We start from the raw sequence: 24148 nt of genomic DNA on the forward strand, positions 1-24148 counted from the left end.
CTTTCCATTTTTGATTATCTTGTTTTCTTTTAACGTTATTTTGAAAGAGAACCTCTCAGTGTCTGTAATCCCGAAGGAAAGAACACACTGAAATGCAATGCCTTCCATAATAACCAGAGTTCTGTAAGGTCTAAATTATGTAACTCACTCTAATGAGCATTTAACTTACTGTTGAAAATGATTGTATTATAAGAGTCCCACTTACTATTATAAGTATCACCTAAGAAGAGGAAATCTCTGTGATAACATCCTTGAGTTTGCGTTACATGTATCTACAAAAACAAACTTCAAAAATAAACTTTTGTTGCTATTAGCTGATCAAATTAACCATTTGAAAATCCAAGGGTCATGGCACTGCCATTTTGGTTTACAGAAATAGAAGCCTTTCTGTTTTTCTTTTTGACTCTCAGTCATCTTCATAAAATCATACTATCAGATGGCAAAAAAATTGTGACAGCGTTCTTTTTGGCACGCCTAAACTCCACAGGTGTGTTGAATCACAAATGCATGATTTTCTAGGTTGATCCTGGGCAAAATTATTTTTTATTGAGGTATAATTTACATACAATAACATGCTCAGTTTTCAAGCAGTTTGATGAATCTAGCAAAACTATGTTACCCTACCTCAGCCAAGGCTTAGAACATTTTCATCACCCAGAAAGTTCTCTCATGCTGCACTCTCCCATAGACAACTACATATTTTTATTTTTAAGTGTAAAAATCTAGGAGTAAAATTGTCAGCTTGCGGAATAGATGTATATTTAGCTTTATAGGAAATACCGCCAAACTGTTTTCCAAAACGGTTGTCCCATTTTTTATTCACACCAGTGAGGTATGAGAGTCTCATACTGGCCAACCCATTGTATTGTCAATCTTCTTGACTCTAGCCTTTATAGTGGGTGTAAAGTGGTAACTCGTGGTTTTACGTTGTGTTTCCCTGATGATTAATGATGTTGAGTATGTTTTCACGCACTTACTAGCCATTTGTATATTTTCTTTTGTCAAGTGTCAGTTCAAATAGCTTACTCATTTTTTAAATTGGGTTGTTTGTTTTTTTATTATTGAGTCGTGGTCCTGAGAAAAATTTTGGCCTAAATGAAATCAATTTCAGTCCTAACTACCAGCCCTTCACCATCCCCAGTTTCTCTTCTCTGTCCTTTTTCTCTTCCCTTTCTGAGAAGAAATGGCTACTCTGAAACAAATTTGTGCAAGGTATTCTTTTATTCATTTATTCTACAGGGATTTTACTGAGCACCTACTGAACACCATGAAAAATATAAGGATAAGACATAGCCTCTACTTTTAAAGAGATTATAATCAAATTCAGGAGAAATGTGAATAAGTAACTGTATTATAAGTTTAATGTAAAAATAACCATAAGAGTGCTTTAGAGAATCAAGATACCCTTTCTTAGGGTGACCAGCAAAGGTCTCATTAAAGGAGGTGGTATTTGACATGGGCTTCAGATGAGGGGTAGAATTGCAACAGACAGAGACAGAGTTATGAGAGAAAGAACAAAGGCAAGTCTACAGGAAAACATAGGATGTATTCAAAGAACAAAACAACAACAACAATATACTCGGGGCAAAAGGACAGCATCTGAAAAGTGTGTTGTGTTGAAATCGTATTGTGAGGAACATGACCTGACTTTCCAGGTAAGGGTGACCGTGAAAATATTAGTAATAGTTGCACAACCCATTACAGTTTGTGGCCCTCTTCAGCTCACCCCCATGCCTTCTTTCCTTTGCCTCTGCCCATGCTCAGCCCTGGCTGTATTAGTTCTGGATACCTCTGTCCCAGCCACTGCACTGGGAGTGCTCATCTCTACCTCCTGGCTATTTGGCAGGCACTGGACGTCCCTCAGAGGGAAGGGAGATAGACCCCAAAGTCCTAATCAGCCTGGAGTTCTTTTCTTCCTTTCTGTGCTTGCTGAGCAGAGCCTTCAGAGCAGCTCTCTTAGAGAGGAAGGGAACCTCCTAAGGGTAGAAAACCAGAGGAGGTTTGTCTGCTAGGCTGTTCTGCTCATGGACTGTGAAATGAGTTGTAAAGACAAACAGACCTCCTGTAGTGTCCAGCTTGGACACCAAGTCACATCCAGGCCAAGGGAGCCGAGTTGGTGGGGAAGCAACTGGAGCAGGTCATCCCTCCTAAGTCACACATCCTCAGCTCCAGAGGGACAGCAAAGGAGAGGGCCTGCAACCATTTCGTGGGGAGCTGCAAGGAAGGGACAGAAGAATTGAGAGAAAGAGAGAACAATTATCTTTCCAGAATTGTGTGCATGCTGGCTTCTTGCTGAGAACAAGAGGATGGTCTAATTCAGCCCTAGGAATCTTCGGACTAGAGGAGTTGTATCAACAACTCAGGATACTTAGTTCCCCAAAAACTCCTACTTTATTTATCAGTAGCACCTCTTACTACCATAGCTACTGATATGAGAAAAAAGGATTGACACTTTAAGCCATGGCAATCTATAATGATAGAGTTACTTTTCATAACTATTGAAAAATTTGCAGAGCATTCTCCAACTAGGAGGCTAAATCTTGGTAGGAGAAAGATGATGGCATTTTTGCAAAGATCCTCAAAGTCATACAAACCTTTGTATTTCTTCAATTGACTAAAAGTGCAACTACTGTTGTCCTTAAAAGTTTTTTACTTGAAATAAAGAAGAAGTTCTCCAAAGCACTGACAGCCACTGTCTTAGAGCAATGGCCTCAAATGATCATGCGTTTTTACATCAGGAGATTCAGTGTGAACAAATGTTTTCACATCTGTGCCAAGCCAAAAAGTAAACTAGAATGACTTTTCAGCTCTAAGAAAGAACAATTCACAAATCCATTAACTGCTTCTTGTGACCTGCTTTTGCTGGAGTTTATTGTTTAAGTAAGGGCTTTGTACCTTGATCAAAAATGATAGAACATAAAAGAGTATTTGCTGAGTCTGAATCCTAGGAAAACAATGCTTGCAAAATTTTCTAAACCATATAAATTCTCAACAGTTTTATTAACCAATCATTGCTCTTTAGCAAGGAGCCCTCAACAGTGATGAATCTTCAGAACAAAAAGCAAGTAGAAGCACAATTTTTTCCTTGCAACTTTAAGTATAAGTAAATCTACCTTCTAGCGAGTTAGACTCTGTGCTAAACATTTTTACGTAAATTATTTTATTTCATCCTATAAACCCTACAGGATTCTGACCTCTCCAACGGCACTCTTCTCATAATTTTTGGTGATTTCATCCATCTCAAGTCTCAGTTATTTGTGGGATGAAAGGAAAGAAATGAGGTTGCGTAGGGCCAAATAGACGAGGCAAAAATCTTGCAGACTCTGTTCTGTAGCAAGTTTTACTCATGATTTTGCAATCAACTAAAACATGCTGGCAACAGGCTAACTGATAGGAGGGGTAAGTCAACCTGGGATTAAAGTTTTCAATAAATAACCCATAAATATAAACAAAAGAAGCAGCTTACGGTATGCACAATTAGGCACTCAATTCTTCCCAAGTCAATATGGGTGCATACTAAGTTCTTTGACTGTTCCGAGATTTTTACTCTTGGAACAGGTAGAAGGAATGAACAGTTAAAGGTTTTCATTCTGACACACTATCTCTACCAAGTCTCTGAAATCCATTTGGTTAATTATGTTCTGCTTCTGAGTCTAAAAGAAATAAACTCTTGAAGAGAAAGTGGACTTTTCATTTCTCACAGTTAGCATTGAGGCCAATCCTTTTGCCACTATGGCGGTGGTCATATTGTATGTGTGTTGGGAGTGGAGGAGGAGAAGGGAGAGGACTCAACATAGAGGAGAAGCATATCTTTGTGTTTCAGTATCTGACTATTGGCAATAAATCACTCTCATTTCCTCTCATCACTGTGCATAGAAGCTCTGACCTTACTGAGTTACAGTATACAAGTAGCTTTTCATTACAGGATCCACTATGTTGAGACAGTATACTCTGTGAGATTTCATAGTCATGGAAGCTATAGGCTTAAAAGAAATTTAATTATTCAAACTCGAGAGGGAGAAAAAGAGGATAGCGGTGATATCTGAGTTATAAAGCAATTTTGTTGGTACGCAAAGACTTCGAGAAAAGATTGGTAATTATTATCATCTGAATCTTGAGACGAGCATCCTATTAATAATAGCAGCCATTTTTGAGCATCAGCTATGTGCTAGGTTCTTTACAGATAAGTATCACCTTGAGTCTTTTTAACTATTCAACAGTGGGTGTTATTGTCCCTATTTAACAAATGAGAAAACTGAGGTGCAGAGGTAGCAGGTAAGTTTCTAAGGTCACCCGGCTCTAAGTGGTGGTGTTAAGATGCAAAACCAGCACTAACTCAGAAACACCATTTCTTCCTTGCACACTGGGTCAACCCCTTTCACGTATGATTATTCTTGCACCTATTGTAATTCTCTGACTTTGCTTGATCATTTTCTTAAATTTCTACTTAAAACCGTTGAGTTCTTTATCATCTTACTCAGAAGAAAGCCAAAGTGCTCAGAAATAGCCTTCAAAGACCTATGGTGTTTGCCCCCCACTCACAACCCAATAGCTCTGATCCCATCTCCTACTTCCTTCCTTCTCACCACTCCACCCTAGCCACACTGAACAGGTCCCCGCAGGTGTGTTCCCTCCTTAGGGGTTGTTCACTGTTTCTCTACCTAGAAGGCTCATCCCCCAGATATCCCTGGGCCTTGCTCCTTCACCTCCTTCAAGGTTTTCCTTAAATGTAAGCTTCTCATTGAGGTCTTCCCTGAACACCTATTTAAATTTGCCTGCTGCTTTATTATTTTATTTATTTATTTTACTTTCTCTGCTGTATTTTTCTTCATGATGCTTATCACCATTTGACATTCTAGACATTTACTTACTTAGTTACTCTCTGTCCCCCTCCATTAGTATATAAATGCAATGGGAGTAGGGGTTTTGTCTACTTTTTCCCACTATTGTAACCCAAGTGGGAGTATACTTATACAATGCCTCGCATGTAGCAGAAACTCATTAAATATTTGATGAATGATGAATAATTTCAAGCCAAAGCAATAGGTGGGGCAAGAAGAGTTTTACTTTTCTGTTCCTCAGTTGTTTGTCTTGGCATTAAAGTTACCGTAAGAACACCTCTTTCCTTATGGGTTCTCTGAAAATGAGCAAACACAGTAGCAAAGTGGTACATATGAACAACTTGCAAATTCACGTTGCAATTCAATCCTCCTGTGAGAAGATTAAAGACACTTACTTGTGGGCAATGACAGCTTTGAGGGATCTTAAAGTAGAGTACTGAATTTTAAAACATGCTAACTATTGACTCACATCCTGGGAGCATAAAGAGTTTATATAAAATAGAGCCGAGATGGATGTCCCCCTTCCTGTTCCTGTTGCATTTGGATCATTATCCTTCCCTCCTCCTTAAAACTCCTCCCCAACTTTGACTCTCATGCTGTCGGACATTACCGGCCAAATATCTTTTTGTTGTTATCCATGAACTCCAAAGTCATTTTGTCTCATTTCTTGAAGATTTCAGCTACTGATTCACTGTTACTGACTTCCCTAACACTATTCCTCTCATAATTTTTGGTGATTTCAACATCCAAAGGTTCATCTTTCCCATACCTTCCCTCTGACCTCCACTCCTCCAGTAAACTTGCCCTCCACTCTACCTCCAGACTTCACTTCCATGGTCATACCCTAGACTTGTCATTACCAACGACTACAAACCCTCCATAAGCTGTCTCAAACATCGTGCTGTCTTTCCATCTCTTTCCTTCTGATACATTAATTCCTTTGGTCCCTTTAGGATCTACAATCCATTACTAACGTTTCACTATCTTGCATCTCTCTTGTGTCCTCTCTTCTTTATGCAGTTTAAATTCCATCATCTATCATTATAAATACTGACTTGTACACAGAGCCAACTACCTTGCCCCTCTCACTTATCATTCTTGCCTGGAAAAACCCTACCTTCATTAAATCCAACTATCCCCCTATTATGGGCCTGGACTTTTGCAGGTAACCTGGCAAGTGATTTCATTTTAATCATTCACCCCAAGTGGGCCCTAAGTGCTGTACAGCAATAACACCCCATTTTCCCGCTTTCCCACTGTCCTGGATAAACATGTCATTTCTCCTCTTTCATTCTCATGCCCAGCTGACTTCCATTTCACTGAGAATAAAATCAATCAGAAGAGAATTCACTCTCCCATTGATGCGGGGTTGGCGAGCCGAAGAGTCAAAAGAAAGATTTCTTGGACTCTCAAAGTCTAGCAGTAGTGCTCTTTTATTTAGAGAATAGTGTGGAATAGCATGGGGACAGGACCCATGGGCAATCAGAGCTGCTGCTTCCACTGCTGCTGCTGCTGACATAGGGACAGGACTCATGGGCAGTCAGAGCTGCTGCATGGGGACTGGACCCACGGGCAGGAGGAGCTGCTGCTGCAAACATGCGTTGAGAGTAGGGCTAAATTTAAGGCATGGGTATGTGAGTTATCTCTTTACAAGACAAAGGAAAGAATATCTAAAAAGAGTTGTTAAAATGGTATCACTGCCAGTAGGGTCTGGTTATTGGGTGGTCCTATAACTTTTAGATAAGAATCAAATTGGATTAAGTAAATCGCAAAAGCCACCACTTAAATATTATCTTCAGCTAAAGACAAAGGAGGATGTTGGGGGTGGGGGGTCAGTTACATGAGGTTGCCAGACAGTAAACAACTTAAGTCCTTGCCTTCCCCATTAAGAGTTTCCAGAGATAAGGCCATCCCGCCTTCCTCCTGGTGCAGAGAGGGAGACACCCCCCAACAGATGGAGACTTCCTTCACAAATGCAAATGTCTCTCATCAAAGGGCAAGCAAATTCCACTCCTCAGAGCCTCCTTCTCATCTGCAGTTTGTAAAAGTAACCAGCCTAAAATCCTCATCACCATCACTGCATCTACCCATCTTCCTGCATTTATGTCCACGTCCTCTGTCTCCTCTCCCATATCCCAAGTCACTTTTTGAGGCTGGCCCCTTCACCCAGGTCCTGGATCCCATGCCCTCTCAGCAATTCAAGAGCATCACTTTTGCAATCCTCTCCCTTCTGTCCTATAATAGAATCTATGTTTTCCTCTTTACTGGCTTATCCCTAACAGCATTTAAACATGCTAGAGTTTCTCTCATCTTAAAATAATATTTCTTGAGCTTATAGATTAAAAGACCGCTAAGAGACATATCAGACACATGCAATATCTACGTCTATTTGGATCCTGACTCCAATGAGACAACTACTTTGCCTCTCTTGGAACACTAATTGAATATTTGATGCCTTTAAAGAGTTAATATTATTTTTAGGGTTTTTTAATTTTAAAAAGATTCTTTGTCTTTTAGGGCTATATATCGAAATATTTATAATTTAAAAATTTCCCTTCAACTCCATATCTACTTCTGGTCTATTTATTTGTGCCCTTTTGCAGCAAGACATCACAGAAGAGTTGGCTACAGTTCTAATTCTTCTCTCCCATTCTCTGTTAAGCTCACTCCAATCAAGTTTTCACCTCCCACCACGCCACTGAAACTGCTTTTTTTGAGGTCACCGGTGACTTCCACAGTTGCTAAATCAAATGGCCAATTCTTTGTTCTTATCTCAGAAGCATTTAACTCAGTTGATGACTTGCTGCTTTTTGGAATACCTTCTTCTTTTGGCTTCTAATATACCACTCTCTTGTTTTTTCTCCACACCTCTGATTGCTCCTTCCCAGTCTCCTTTTCTAGTTCTTTCTGTTCTTCCTGATTTCTTAATGTTGGAGTGCCCGAGGGTTCCACCTTTGGCCTTCTCTATCTTCATTCACTTCCTTGGTGATCTCATCTACTCATATGGCTTTGCATAGTGCCTATGATACTCAAATAGAAATCTCCAATCCAGACAACTCTCCCAAATTCTAGACATATAACACACAGCCTACTTGACACTGCCGCTTGGATGTCTAACAGGCATCTCAAACCTGACCTGTCCAAAACTGAACCCCTGTTTATTCCCTCCAAATCTGCTTCACCTGCAGGCTTCCCCATCTCGGGAAATGGCAACTCCCTTCTTCTAGTTGCAGACCAGAAATCATAGAGTCATTCTTGATTTCTCTCTTTCTCTCATACCCCATATCCAATCCATCGGAAAATCCCATTGGCTCTGCCTTTTAAATCTGTACAAACTCCAACCATTCTCAGCATCTCCACTGCTACCATTCTGGTCCAAGGCACCATCCTCTCTGTTGTTGGTCTCCTTCTTTCCACTCTTTGCTCCCTTTGGTTTACTTTCAAAGCAGTGGCCAGACTGATCCTTTTAAAATAAGTGGGATTATACCATTCCCCTGAAGGCTTTTGATCTCACTCTGATAAAAAGACAAAGTCATTTTGATGGCTTGCAAGGTACACGTGATCTGGCTCCCCATTACCTCTCTAACTTCTTCTCTCACATTTCCTAACCCCTCCCACCCCCACACTGTCCAGTCACACTGGCCTCCTTGCTTGTTCTAACATATCAGGTACATTCTCACCTCAGGGCCTTTGCACTGACTGGTCTCTCTGCCTGGAATGCTCTTCCCCAGATATTGACATGGCTGTCTCCCTCATTTCTTTCAGACCTTTGCTCACCTATCTCCTTACTGAGGCCTTCCCTGACACCCTCCCCCATCTCAAATTGTGACCACACTTCTGGGCTCTTCCTTTCCTCTTCTCTGTATTCCTTTTCTCCATGATACTTTTTGCCATCATCTAACATACTGTGTGTTTTACTTACGTTTTTTAATTGTCCCTCTCTCCCCACTAGAACGTAGGCATGAGAAGAGCAGGAATTTCTGTTTGTTTAGTTTACTGCTATAGCCCTAGCATCTAGAACTGTACCTCACACATGGAAAGCAATCAATAAATACTTGATGAATAAATGCATATCATGTTTTTAAATTCTTTTAAACAATTAGACAAGCTCATTTCTTGAACCTGTTGAACTTTTAAGCCCTTATTTTTAATTCAGTACTAACAAGTTAATTAAACTGCCTTTTAAGCAGTAAATAAATCTTCTGTCTGCTTTAGATGCATTTTATCTGCCAATTTACAGACACGACTACACGTTTTTAATGGATCAGCTTCTACATATTGACCTTTAGAAAAACCCACATTCATTACAAGCAAACATAAAAGAGACTTGCAATTTCTGCTGAAACCTTGGCAAGCCAATTAGTGCTTATTTTATTTGCAAGTGAATTCATCAAAATTTAATCTTAAAAAATAATCAATGACAAAATATCTCACAAAAATGGAACTTGTTCCAATGTTTTGGATGTTAGAGTACATAATTGCTTCTGAGGAGCAATTCGTTCTTCCTATGACATCAAATATCAGTTGGCTCTTATTTTTTTTCCTGGCATCGTTAAAATTTGGTGATATTCTTACCCTGTATATAACCCGGCAGGATTCACTCTTTCTACATTCAGGTCCTGTTACTTTCATTAGACACTTAACTTGAGACGGTTCCCATGACCTAGGCAATTAGACTTCAAACTGTCTGCCAGGCTCAGCTCAGCTGCATTCTGTTTTGTGAGTAAATACTTGCTAGAGACAAATTCTCATGAAGCACAGTGCCCATCGCTTGATGAGCTCTTTGTGGAAAATGCCAGAGTTACTAAAAGAGAGGGAGGCCCTCCAGCTTGTAGATTTCCATCCATATGGCTGCACTTACAAATGAATTTGGGTCCCTTAACTGCTGATAGCTACTGTCCATATTCTTCTCACTGTGAAACAGAATTTTAAAATTTTACTATATTTTGCAGGCTTCATTTTAGAAAAGAAAGTACATTATTAGGAAATTCTGCATTCAAAGTGGACAAATTAAAGTTTAGGTGAATGAGAAAAGATACAGCTTCAAATAACTTTAAATGTTCCCTGCCTTGTTGAGTTTGGGAATTTCTTCAGACTGAAGATCTTTCTCCATCATCTCCAGAGTTGGGAGACTGTCTAGTGTGGCTCAGCACTCAACAGGTATTTGTTCTAAGCTCTTGCATAGTTTACACACTAAATGAATTAATGACTAAATGATAAAGATGAGGCATTGAACCTAAGCTTTTATTTCCTCTCCCTCTTGAGATCCCCCTAAAAAAAGGTGGGAAAAGAATTTTTAATATACATAAATCCACAAGGACAAAGAAGGCAGGTGAGGGCACATGAATGGTCTGGAGAGCTACAGAATTCTGAAAGAAAGAAGGCCTAGGAAATGGCAAGCTAAACTCAGAGTCCTCACAGGGAACATACAGAGGCAGCACCTTGCCCTTTAGAACCTCCGAGGGGCATGGATTTAGAGGTGATGTGTGTGACATGTGGCAAGAGTGAGACATGCATCTAAAAGCAGAAGGATTAATAGAAGGGCTATATCTGGAAATGTCAACCCTCTGCCCCATTCAGGCAAAATGCCAGCAGCCAAGCACCGCCCCTCTAACCCAGAGATTTGAAGTCTCCTCTCTGAAGAAGTTGAAAAACTTTTAAATGAAAAAGACCTCCACATTCTACCATTTTAGAGTCCAACAACATAAACATAATGGCCAGCTCCCTACACAGTTGCCCTAAAGCAAAGTCTACTAGTGGACAAGCTCCCAGTCAGATTTTCAGTGCCTTGCTCTTCAGCGTGAATGTGCAACCAAGAATCACCAGCCAAAGAATGGGTGTAGCATGAAAGATCAAACCAAAATAAACAAATGGGGCAGAATGAGCCTGGAGGAACCCAAGACATTGCAGAGAACAGAAGAGAACTTTTAACAAAGCGACAATTAGTGACCTGAGATAAATCTGAAAAGACATTTCATCCCCATAATGATAACAATAATGGCAAAAATGATAATAATAGCTAATGTGTATTGAAAATGTACTGTCAGCTACTGTTCCAAAAACAACCGATGAGGAAACTGAGGCACAAAAAGGTTAAATGACTGATAGTAAGTATGGAGGCTGGGATTCAAATCCAAATAGTCTGAATTTAAAAGCCTTGCTCCTAAGCACCCTGTGTGCTTCCTCAAATATGCTATAGAAAGGGAAGAGAAAACAAAAAAGTGGCCTTTAAAATGTATTTATGTGTTTGACAAATATGTATTCAGAGCCTTCTGTCTTCTAAGCACTAGTCTAGGTGCCAAAAATACAGCAATGAACAAAACAGGCAGCATTCCAGCTCTCATCAAGCTAAAACTTAAAAATTCAAAGTCAGGCACAGAAAGGCAAATACTGCATGATCTCACTTATATGTGGAATCTAAAAAAGTTGAACTCACAATAACAGAGAGAATCGTGGTGGCCAGGGGCTGGAGGATGGGGGAAATAGGGAATGTTGGTCAAAGGGTTCAAAATTTCGGTTATGCAAAATGAATAAGTTCTGAGGGTCTAACGTGTGGCATGATGACTATAGTTAATAATACTATATTGTATACTTGAAATTTGCTAAGAGAGAAGGTCTTAAATGTTCTTACCACACCCAAAAAAGTGATCACTATGTGAAGTGATGGATAGGTTAATTAGCTAGATTGTGGTAATCATTTTACAATGTATATACATATCAAAAATCATATTATATACTGTAAATATATATAATTTTTATTCATCAATTATACCTCAGCAAAGCTGGAAACAAAAATTTTTCTAAATTAAAAACTAATTTTTTAAAAATTCAGTAGAAGAGATGGAAGATACAGTCAAAGAATTCTTCCAGAAGATTCAATAAAAATAATAGGAGAAAATTACAGGAAAAAATGTCTAACAGATCCAGAAGATTCCTTTTGCACTTACTAGGAATTCCAGAGAATAAACAAAGAAAATGAGATGAGTATCTTATCCTGGAAACAATACCAAAAATTGTCCTGGAACCAAGTAGTGCAGGTCTCCAGATTGAAAGGGCTCCTCCACCCCAGTGGCCAGGAGAATAAATGGAAAAGATCCACATCAAAGCACATTTTTGTAAAATCTCACATCAGAGACAAAGCGAGGGCCATATAATCATCACACAATATATCTGTGTATCAAATCATCACATTGTACACATTAAATTTACATATGTTATATGTCAATTATATCTCAATAAAGCTGGAAGAAAAAAAGAAGAGGTGCCAGCCCCATGACCGAGTGGTTAAGTTGGCGCGCACCGCTTCCCACGGCCCGGGGTTTCACGGGTTCGGATCCTGGGCGTGGACATGGCACCGCTCGTCAGGCCACGTTGAGGCAGCATCCCATGTACCACAACCAGAAGGACCCACAACTGAAAATTCACAACTATGTGCTGGAGGGATTTGGGGAGAAAAAGGCAGAAAAAAAAAGAGGATTGGCAACAGTTGTTAGCTCAGGTGCCAATCTTTAGGAAAAAAAAAAGAAGAAAGAGAAGGCTATAAAAGCTGCCAGAGAGTAAAAACAAGTCAATGACCAAAGAACAAGAACCTAAATTGCATCATTCTTACCAAAAGCAACATTAGGTGCTGGAATGCAATACAGCAAGCCTTTAGAATTCTGAAGAAAAGTGATTTTCAACCTAAAATTTTATAGCCAGGTAAAGTATCGATTGAATGTAAAGGGTAGAAAAAAAGTGATTTTCAGATATGCAACGACTCAGAAAATATCTACCTCATATAGCCTTTCTAAGAAATTACTTGAAAATGTGCTCCAGTTAAATGAGGGAGAAAATCAAAAAGAAGACGACACAGGATGAGGAAGACAGGCCCACTGGGGAGAGGGTGGGGATACTCTTCTAAGAAGCTTGGACTTCATCCCGTAGACATTGGAGGAACCATGGGTTTCAAGCTGGAAAGCAATATGATGAGATCCATGTTTTAGCAAGAATATTCTGTCCTAAGGCTCAAGGTGGAATTAGTAGATTTCTGGGAGACGAATCAGGAAGTTTTTGCAAAGTCAGGTGAAATGTAACTGAGACCTGAACTAAGGTGGTAGCAATGAGACCCATGAGACTGTAGACGTATGAACAGCCAAGCTGACATCTGATCAGGGGGTTTAGCCCAATTGCATTTTACTGTAGATGTTCATGTCATAAATGTAGGGCAAGGGCAAGAGAGACTCCAAGGGGACACGAGCCCTGGAAGATGGTGGACGGAAGATAGGAAATAAAGAAATACCAGAAGGCTTGGAGGAAAGAATCATTCCATTTGGGATATTTTGAGTGGAGAGGCTGTGCTACATCCATTGGGAAGTACGAAGGAGCTCCTACCTTCCTTTCTGATAACATCCAGACTGTCTGATTAAAACTGCAGATCCCAGGCCAGCCCCGGTGGCCTAATGGTTAAGTTCAGCACACTCCCTTTCAGCAGCCCGGGTTCACTTCTGGGGCATGGACCTACACCATTTGTCTGTCAGTGGCCATCCTGTGGCATCGGCTCACATACAAAAAGAGGAAGATTGGCAAGAGATGTTAGCTCAGGGTGAATCTTCTTCAGTAGGAAAAAAAAAACCCTGCAGATCTCTGCAAGGGAGGTTAAATTAAAAAAAAAAAAAAAAAAAGGAAAAAAGCAGCTGTTCCCCTTGTTTGACTCTCTAAGTGTCGAGGCAGCATGAGTGGAGCAGCCTGCATCAGGAGAAGGCAGCACCTCAGGAGCACTTTAGGAGCAGCAGGTTTAATGGATGTCGAGTGGCCATTGCCAGCAGGGAATGAAATGGCTCCAGATAGATTCTAATTTGGACTTTAAGTAGCTTTAGGCCCCAGAGATGAGGTTGAAGAAGTAGGTAAGAGCCAGATCTGTAGGACTGTGAAGAGCACGGTAGGAAAAATAGATGTGATTCATGGTACATTGGGAAGTCACTGCAAGGTTTTGAGCAGGAGAGTGACATTACTCAATCCATGTGTTACGACTATTCTGGCTGCTGTGTGGAGAATGGATGAAAGGGAGTAAGGGTGGACAAGAAAGCTATTGCAGCAAGAGAGGATGTTAGCTTGAACTAGAGAGCTTACATTGGAGATGCAAATGTATGGTTTCAAGATTCTTTTGAAGTTCAAATCCACAGGTCTTTTGCTAGACTAAATGGAGGAGGAGCAGGTTGGGGTGGGGAATCAAAAGCTGAGTTTGGGATGGACCTGTTAAGTCAGAGATGCCTATGAGGCGTCAGGTGGAGATGTCAAATGAGCAGTTGGATATACAAGTCAAGATCTGGGCTGGAGCTGTGTTTGCCGGGTTCCTTGCTTCTGACTTGAACTCAGATAAACTCCAAATTGAGGCAAGAAGGCATTTAATATCCACTGAACACCTACTATATGCCAAGTACCCCTTATGTTACAGATGTTTCCGTTGTAAGATTTATACACATTTTCCAACACCTGCCTTCTCGATGCCTGCCGAAGCATCCTCTCAATCAGCCCCACTGGACCCAACTAGAGGCCACCTGGGATACGCTTGTTGCAGACATGCAGACAAATCATGGAATCACTTCCTCCCTCCAAAATTCCTAATGAGTCCCTGGAGGGTTGCTGCACCTGAATCCATGTTCAAAGACTCCAGAGACCTGCAGATAAGGGGTAGAGAAAAGCTCCTAGGACCTTGAACCTAAGAAATCTAGACCTAAATTACGTTTACAGCTCCACCCTTAGTTTGTTGAGTCTTTTTGGACACAACAGGCCTTGTTTATTTATCTTAACTTTAGTATCCACCTGCTTCATAAAAATGCTCTGAGAATTGAGATGAGATTCTGAATTAGCTAGAGAACATGTTAAATAATAGAGATTCCTGGTCCCTGCCATCAGAGATTATAATTCACTTGGTCTGGGGTGTTGCTCAGAAGGCTATATTGCAGATGATTCTGATGCAGGTCCAGGTGATGCCTGGACCAGAAACACTGATTTGCAGAGTGGTGAGCTGCCAATTTTCACCAAATATCTGCCTGAGATCACTATAGCAGTTTTAAAATAAGCCACCAAATTCTCCTTCCTTCAAGAGGTGGGCTCTATGTCTCCTGCCCTTGAATGTACCTGTTCTCTTGGAATGCTCTAGATACTTCCTCCTAGGATGTTCCCTCTCAGAATCTGGCCATCATGATATAAGAATCCCAAGCCACAAGGAGAGGCCACATGAAAGTCCCAGTTGAGCTCAGCCTTGAGCCATCTTAGTGTTGGCACCAGACATGCAAGTAAAGGAGACTGTAGATAAAGTCACCCCAGGCTTCAAGTCTTCCCAGCTGAGCCCCAGACGTCATAGAGCAGAGACAAACCATCCATGCCACTCCCTGTTCAAATTCCTGACCCACAAAAGCTGTGCTTATAATAAAAAGATTGTTGTTTGATGCCACTTAGTTTGGGAGTGTTTTGTCGCTTAGTAACTAGAATGGTTACTAAAGTATTTTCTCAGGAAATATCTATTAAAATGCAAACATGTTACTTGGAAGGATAAACTCTTTCAGATGAACACAATCAGTGTATCCAACAGACAGAAAAGCAGAGAAAATGAGCCAAGAGATGCTCTCTTGTTTCACTGACATGAAAGCGTCACTGGCTAAAGAGACAAATAAGTTGCTTCCAGAAAACTGTAGGCAGAAAGATGGCCAGACCTTGAAGACAGCAAGATGGCTAACAGAAAATAGGCACTTCAAAAGGACAGATGAGGCACGAGAACAAAGTCCAGCTTCATTTCCTTCACAATTGTGCTTAAGACTGGTTCTAAAATCCCTCAGCTCTCTCACTAACTGCAAAGTTGTTCATTTATGCCAGTTTCCCAAATGTACTTGCTTACTGTTAAAAAGCACCTGGGGATCATATAGCCACAAGCATCAAGCGTAACTCTTACCATCAGGCTAGTCTGGGAAATGCTGAATTATGGACTTGTAAAATTAAATACAAAACAAATAGCAAATGTGGCACCATTCCCCAAGAATCACAGCTCTGCAGTGAACGGGGTTAAGACGCCAGTTTTCTGTTTATAAAAATGAGTAGCAAGGTCTAGCGGCCTTGAACTTTGAGAATATAAATTCCAGCTGAGTTCAGTTACAATGATGTGGAGGAAGGAGTTGTAAATGCTGGAATTCACTTGCTAAGCAGTCACTACTAATTATATTAAATATTAAAAATGTGATTGTAAAAATGTAAAAAATAAAATGTAAAATAGGAGAGATGTCAGGTTAAATATTCATGGACTTATTCAAGCCTCTATTCAATGCAAGTAAAAATGATGGAGCAAGATATGCAACCTGAACTATCTGGGGCTGAGAAAAGAACAGGACATGTCACACTAAAAGGCCGTGAATTAATTCTACTTTAGTAACTAACACTTATATCTACCTTGTCTCCAGCCTCACCATCTCCCCCATTGTTTTCAGAAGTGACTTGAATCTCATTTCAGATAGTTAATGTAAATACTGGACTTTTCTTTCCAGGAATACATTTACAGCCTTCTAAAGAAACTGTGGTGAGGGGGTTCTGAGTCATCAATTCACCGGGTAACTGGTTATGACTTTTAAGTTCTGCATCATTAGGAGATTTTCACGATACTGGTGTTGATCCATATCAATGAGCAGTTTTTCAATGCCAAAACCCTAACCCCCACAGAGACTGAGAACAGTTTAGGCCCCTTTGAGCCTGTCAAATTTATTTCTCTTTCCTCTTGAGACCCTTTAATAGTTATACAGTGTAGTTTTCCAAAGTAAAATTGACATCCGTCTCTGATTCCAAGAGTTTGCATGTACTCCAATGGGTAAAATAAAATGTCTGCCAAACTATTATTTGTATTGATGGATACTAGAGTTCCAAGAAATAAAAATGAGCTTAGAAGCCTAATGTTCCCCCTTAGACCAGTGGCTGTATATAAAAAAAACTCAGAGTGCATATTCAGTAGCAGAAAGGTGCATGTCACCTCCCCATTAATCTCAGACCTTTCGACTTTCCGGCCAAGAACTGGAAGGCTCTGGCTGCTCACCATCTCTCTGTATTACTCTGCTTTCTGCCTCCCAGGGATGTCTCTTATACCACTCTTACTGCCTTGCCATCCAAAGGCCTGGAGCACCTGAAGGAATTGATAGCAAGAAACACTTGGACTCTAAAGAAACTTCCACTTTCCTTGAGTTTCCTTCACCTCACACGGGCTGACCTTTCTTACCCGAGCCACTGCTGTGCTTTTAAGAATCAGAAGAAAATCAGAGGGTAAGTGGCAGGTGTCTAGAATATGTGACAAAAGGCCTTGGTGGAAGCTGGATTAACTTCTGGGTTTGGGGAAGAAGCCTTGTGGTTTGAAAACCAGAGGGAGAAGAATTTGGAAGCATCCATTAGGAAACATGAAATCCATGGGACACAATGACTTTGCAGACTCAAAGTGGTTGCAGATGAAAATAAAGCCAATGTGTGCTAGATTGCGGTAGAGGAGGGGAGGATAACAGGCAATCACGAAGGAGGGATAGAAATGAGCAGAACATGTAGAATCTTGAAGAGATTACATGACATGATTTCTAGCCTCCAGATGCAACACATATTAGATGCTACAACTAGAGGACAAACTTAGAAACAACACAAGCAATTGAATTACCGGGTCAGTTCAGGCTTTGCAAATGTCACAGCTCACTGGTTACATGGGTGTGGGCTTTGGGTCAGCTGGGTTTGTGCCCCAGCTGTGCCACTTCCTAGCTGTGTTATCCCAGCCTACTTACTTAACCTCTCTGAGCCTTAGCGAATGGAGATCATGATGCTATCATTTATAGAGTTTGAGAAGATTAAGTGAGAAACTGAATAGAAAACACCTATCACAATGACCTAGTATATAAGTTCTCAATAAATATTAACTACGATATATATTATTTTATTATCAAGCTGCTTGCAAGGCTGCGAAGGAAGGATGGCCTTCTTTTCCTATCCATGCTTTCTCTGAATCATGTCTTTACCAATACTTTTACTCTGCATTATTTCCCCCCTCTATGTCTCGTGCAATTCCCTATTCTCCTACCACCTTCGTTTATCTCTTATTCACTCCCTCTCAGCTTCTATATAATATATACTGGTTGACTTTCTGCACTCATACTTGCAGTTGGAAATAAATTGGGATCTAGTTGTTGGGGAAGAAGCAAACAGGAAAGTTGAACAGCTGTGCAAAGAAGGCCAATACGGGCATAACGCCTGCAGAAAACTAGGAGCTGGGTATGGGGGAGGTGATAGCAGGCTCTATACTGATGACACATGGCCCTGAATAGGAAGGGACCAGGGATGGGTGGGAGGCTAAAGTTGGCCTCAAGGGCAGGGTCCAGATTTCTTGTGAACCTCCAAAGAGGCTGGAATAGGCAGTCCATTGGACATTTTAAGCAGAGCCCAATAGATGAGTCAACATCTGCTCAGCAGCCAAAGCAAGTTAAAGAATTTCTTTTGATGTCAGTCTGGTATGCTAGCAAAAAACTAAATCTTACTTCATTGAGCATGCCTGCATGATAGTGTCCATTTATTCAATAAATATTTACTGATACCTGCTATGTGCCTGGCACCATTCTCTCCACAGCAATGAATAGGACAGGCAAGAGCACCCTTGCATTTTGTTTACATTCTAGCAGAGGAAGTCAGAAAACAAACAAGCAAACAAATAAGATATCAGATAGTGCTATGAAGGAAATAAACACCAGGGAGGGACAATTTATTCAAGGAGATGAGGGAAGGCTTTTCTGAGGAAGGGAAATTTGAGAGGCAGCCATGAGTTTTTCAAGCAAAGGGAACATGGAGTTCTAAAACTCTGAATAGGAACAATAATAAGAACAATAACCAACACATCCATGGCACTAACAATGTTCCAGGTGCTGTTTAAAGAGCATTTTAAAAGATAAACTCATCTAATCCTTTAACAACCCTATACGAAACAGATACTCTCACTATCCCACTTACAAATGGATAAACCAATGTTGCATAGACCTTCCCAAGGTGAAACAGCTAGTAAATAGTAAAACCAGGCCCTAACCTAGGCAAACTGGTCCAGCATCTGTGCTTTTTTTAATCAATGCTGTTCTTGAATTGGTTGCAGATGAGAAATAAGGGCAAATGTCACTGGATCACAGTAGGGGAGCCAAGGGTAATAGGAAATTATGTAGGAGAGACAGACCTGACCAGATTATGTAGAATCTTGTAGAATCACAAAGATCATACTAAATATTTTGCTGAGCATTGTAGGGACCATTAGTGAGGTTTTAGCAAGCAGTGACTTATATCTATTGCTTTGCAGAATCCTCGAGTCCTTAATGTGTAATGAGAGCAGTATTCGGAACCTGCGTCAGAAAAAATCTGTGAATGCTTTAAATGGCCCCTTCTACCAAGAATATGAAGAGGGTCTGGGTGACAGCAGTGCTGGGTACAAGGAAAATTCCAAGTTCCAGGACATCCACAGCAACTCTCATTATTATGTCTTCTTTGAAGAACAAGAAGATGAGATCATTGGTTTTGGCCAAGAGCTCAAAAACCCCCAGGAAGAGACCCTACAGGCCTTTGACAGCAGTTACGACTATACCGTGTGTGGGGGCAATGAAGACATGGTGTGTACCCCCAAGTCAGATGAGTTCAATCCCTGTGAAGACATAATGGGTTACAAATTCCTGAGAATTGTGGTGTGGTTTGTTAGTCTGCTGGCTCTTCTGGGCAATGTCTTTGTCCTGGTCATCCTCCTGACCAGCCACTACAAACTGACTGTCCCACGCTTTCTCATGTGCAACCTGGCCTTTGCAGATTTCTGCATGGGGATGTACCTGCTCCTCATTGCCTCTGTAGACCTCTACACTCACTCTGAATACTACAACCATGCCATCGACTGGCAGACGGGCCCTGGGTGCAACACAGCTGGTTTCTTCACTGTCTTTGCCAGTGAGTTGTCAGTGTATACACTGACAGTCATCACCCTGGAGCGCTGGTACGCCATCACCTTCGCCATGCGCCTGGACCGGAAGATCCGCCTCAGGCATGCATATATCATCATGGTTGGGGGCTGGGTTTGCTGCTTCCTCCTTGCCCTGCTGCCTTTGGTGGGAATAAGCAGCTATGCCAAGGTCAGCATCTGCCTGCCCATGGACACCGAGACTCCTCTTGCCCTGGCATATATTATTCTTGTTCTGTTGCTCAACATAGTTGCCTTTATCATCGTCTGCTCCTGTTATGTGAAGATCTACATCACAGTCCGAAATCCCCAGTACAACCCGGGGGACAAAGACACCAAAATTGCCAAAAGGATGGCTGTGTTGATCTTCACTGACTTCATGTGCATGGCCCCAATCTCATTCTATGCTTTGTCAGCACTTATGAACAAGCCTCTCATTACTGTCACCAACTCCAAAATCTTGCTGGTTCTCTTCTATCCACTTAACTCCTGTGCCAATCCATTCCTCTATGCCATTTTCACCAAAGCCTTCCAGAGAGATGTGTTTATCCTGCTCAGCAAGTTCGGCATCTGTAAACGCCAGGCTCAGGCATATCGGGGCCAGAGAGTTTCTCAAAAGAACAGCACTGGTCTTCAGGTCCAAAAGGTTACCCAGGACATGAGGCAAAATCTCCCCAACATTCAAGATGCCTATGAACTGCTTGAAAACTCCCATCTAACCCCAAATAAGCGGAGCCAAATCTCAAAAGAGTATAAGCAAACAGTTTTGTAAGCTGACAGTGGTACAGGGACTTATAAAAAGTTGGTTTCCTGAACATGCATTCCAACCCCATGACGTACAACACACAGCTGACCTAACCCTTGCGCAGGTGATGTTTCACAGGGCAAGAGTTCATCTCTGGAGACGGACTAGCATTAACCTAATCATCACCTCCAAGAAGAAAGAGAGACTACCAGCATGTTGACATCAAAACAATCTATACTTTCTGGAAGATTTGCTTTATGCTAAGTTCAGAGATGACATTGTGTAAAGTGCTCAACAAATATCAACTGAGCCATGTCAACATTGAGCTCCTCATTTTTATAAAGCATTTCGTGGTAAATGCTATTAACTTGGTTGGTGACCACAAGATAAAATTGGCCTCATGTTGGCTCAGCCCAGCTTCATGTTCCCTGATACAACCAAAGAGAGTCTGAGTTCCTTGAAACTGAAAAGTCAAACGGGACGTCAGGCAAGGTGCAGCTATTAGGAGACATGAAGTGGGGGAAACACTTAGCTTTGAGTTGTTTTTTCAGACTCTGAAATTTAATCATCTCTTCACAAGGATCTACCTGATGTGACCCAACTGTTATGTGTTGCCTGGAAAAACTGGCAAGATTTCAGCTTATGTGGCTGAAAAAACTAAGAATTGCTCTTCTTGGCTAGTCTGATAGCAAAAAAAGATGTGAACTCTAGAAAGTATTTCTAAGTAGCAACAAGATGGAATTATGAGCACACTAGATCACCTGTTGATTAATAAAGCAGGCTGGATACTAGTTAACTGTTGGACCTTGGGCAAATCGCTGGACCCCTGAAGTCTGTAGAAAGGAGGGAGCTTAATGGCCTCTTCAAGTTTTAAAACTCTATGTATATCCCTTTCCCTCAAAACATATGTTGTCATAACAAAGAGAAAGAAAAGCACTAAAGAAGCAGAATCTCTTTTTCCTGTCTTGTAGAGATGCCATCTCCTTCTCTTTGGAGCCTAGACATATGACCTAGGAAATTTTTTCTTTGTTTAATTTTCTTTTGTCGGTGAGTAAGATTGGCTCTGAGCTAACATCTGTTGCCAATCTTCATAGTTTTTTTTTTTTTCTCCCCAAAGCCCCAGTACATAGTTGTATATCCTTGTTGCAAGTCATTCTAGTTCCTCCATGTGGGATGCCACCACAGCATGGCCCAATGAGCAGTGTGCAAGTCCGCGTCCAGAATCTGAACCAGCGAACCCCGGGCCACCAAAGCAGAGCACACAAACTCAACCCCTTGGCCACTGGGCTGGCCCCTTTGTTTCATTTTTGGTTATGATGTCTGAACCCAAAATTCTATTGAGTGACCATATTGGGCTGGACATGAATCACTCATCTAATTGCTAGATCTACACAGCTATAATTATCAGGCTAAAAACAGATTGGCATTCATATAATAGAATAAAAGAGAGTTTTGCAAATTTTGATTATTTAGAGTTACTACTTCACTGTGAAGATTCACTTGAAAACATTTAACTTGTCTTTGGGGATTGGTTTCTTTATCTTGCCATTTCCAACCCACAATACAACACTAAAGCCGTCAAGAGAGGTTTCTTCTCTCTGAAACTGTCAGCTCTTTTCAACCTTATTGATCACTGGACATGAAATCTCTATTGCCCAACTGTGCTCCCTTACTTAAAACAGTCAGGCTCTTTATCTATAGATGTACTCTCCAGGTTATCTGTCAAGACATCTCCTTAACTTCATCCCAGACAGAGATGGCATTTGCTTCTCAGTGCTCATGAACCACAGCAGGAATTAAAAGCTTTTGTCATTTTAAGTCTGCGAAGTGGGGTTTGTGGGCCCAATAGGCCCCGAGAGATGATCCCCCGACTCCCTAGGAATATCTCCATAGCCGTACCCATTCCTGATTATCATTGAGACTTAGATGTTTTAATAGAAATATTAGGCACACCTAATATCATGACTTATCCACCAGTTCACTTGTAAGTAATGAAATTAAACAAATGTGTTACTGTTTAGCATGTGTTTCTTGCCTGTGACATTTTGAAATATCACATCCTAATAAATAATGTGTTTTATCTTGAATAGTTGAAATAATGCTTTGGAAAAAGTCCTAGAAAAGTGACTTCAACAGAATTGTTGCTAAAATTTGCATTTTCAACATGAACTAAATTTTCTTCCTGTGAAATGATTGTGCTGAGTCCTAGAGGATTGCTTTTTGTAATTTGTGAGCTGCTTTTAGGGTTATCATTCTATGTGTTAAAACTAAAGACAGGAAAAAAACAATTGTCACATTTGCTAATAACTTTATATTAATAAATTATTAACTATCAATAATTTAAGTATAGCATGGTATCTTGATTATAAATGGTCTTTATAAAAAACTTATAGTGAATTGAATTATGGTTCATTGACAAGCATTGATGGATAAGAGAAAAAAAATGATTGCCATTGACACTAGGAATTTAAATAGTGCTCTAATGAAGATAGTAAATCAGATGTAAGCAGAGTTCACTTTATCTGGCAGCTTTTGACTATCTGAAGATAGACCCAAATCAGTGAGGACAAACAGCCTCAGGCCAGTCACAACAGATGTCACAAAATTCATGCCCTAAAGCTTATACATGTTTCTCAAAGGAGTGTCTCTCAAAACACCCTCAAAGTTTGATTCTCGCTTTCTCGACAATCTACTGCATACCAGAAGCAGGGAGGGAAGGAAGTCTGCCCACAGTTAATAGACTAAGAAAAAGAAGTTTGTTTTCTAAGGTTATAAAATCAACCAATTGAAAAACTTAAAATTAATACTGCTAAGGGGGGATGAGTGAAAAAGACTTACATGTGGAAAAGTGTTTATAAAATGTCATAGCACCAAAAGTAAAGGGAGATCTAAATGTCTGAGAGAAAATCACGAGAGTAAGAGAGAAAAGTCAGGTATCCGAAAGGATTAACAATCAGATTGACCTTTAACTTCATGTTAACAACATCGTATACTAGAAGACCATGGAGCAACACTTTTGATGTCTTGGAAAAAATATTTTAAATCTAGGATCCTATACCCAGCCCAATTATCATCCAAGTGTAAGGGCAAAATAATGACATGTTTATACAAGCAAGTACTTGGCAAGTTTACTTATATCAGACAAATTATCCAAAGCTTGGAAATCAGCAAAAAAACAACTGGGTGTTTTTTCAGTGCAGTTGCTGGATTTGTCTATTCCTATTGTCTAGGCTATTTTGCAACTCTGTAAGGACAGAGGTTAACTTTTCCAGAGGATTTCTATCTGATACAGATTCAAAGAACTTCTGCATGGTTTGTGACCCTATTGGACATTATCCAGTTTTGTATCTAACCCAGCAGTCATACCCTAACACTTGTAAATTGCTTATATATAACTAGCTTCTTAAGTGCTTTTTTGGACCAGTTTTAACATTTTTCTGGGTTCTTTATTAAATTACAAGTCAAATAAAGTCTTTGGAAAATGTTTATTTTATATTTGCAGGAGAGTCACTTTTTTAAATATTGCCCATATCCCCCTTTTGATAAATTACTTGAAGTTGTACTTCAGATATAATGTAATCTCCTTCTCAGTGG

The 24148-nt window shown here is 40.5% G+C and overlaps 1 protein-coding gene across 2 annotated transcripts in view; it reads left to right on the forward strand.

The window, feature by feature from the left end:
* Window positions 1-22890, forward strand: part of TSHR (thyroid stimulating hormone receptor) — a 152533-nt gene extending 129643 nt beyond the window's left edge. For both annotated transcript variants that reach the window (XM_070249370.1, XM_070249371.1), the window contains 2 exons: window positions 16932-17120; window positions 19168-22890. In XM_070249370.1, the coding sequence (XP_070105471.1) occupies window positions 16932-17120; window positions 19168-20581 (1603 nt within the window). In that variant the 3' untranslated portion in view covers window positions 20582-22890. The remainder of the gene's footprint in view (window positions 1-16931; window positions 17121-19167) is intronic.
* Window positions 22891-24148: the final 1258 nt, after the last annotated feature.

The sequence above is a fragment of the Equus caballus genome, chromosome 24 (genome assembly GCF_041296265.1).
Source record: "Equus caballus isolate H_3958 breed thoroughbred chromosome 24, TB-T2T, whole genome shotgun sequence".
NCBI classification, from domain to species: Eukaryota; Metazoa; Chordata; class Mammalia; order Perissodactyla; family Equidae; genus Equus; species Equus caballus.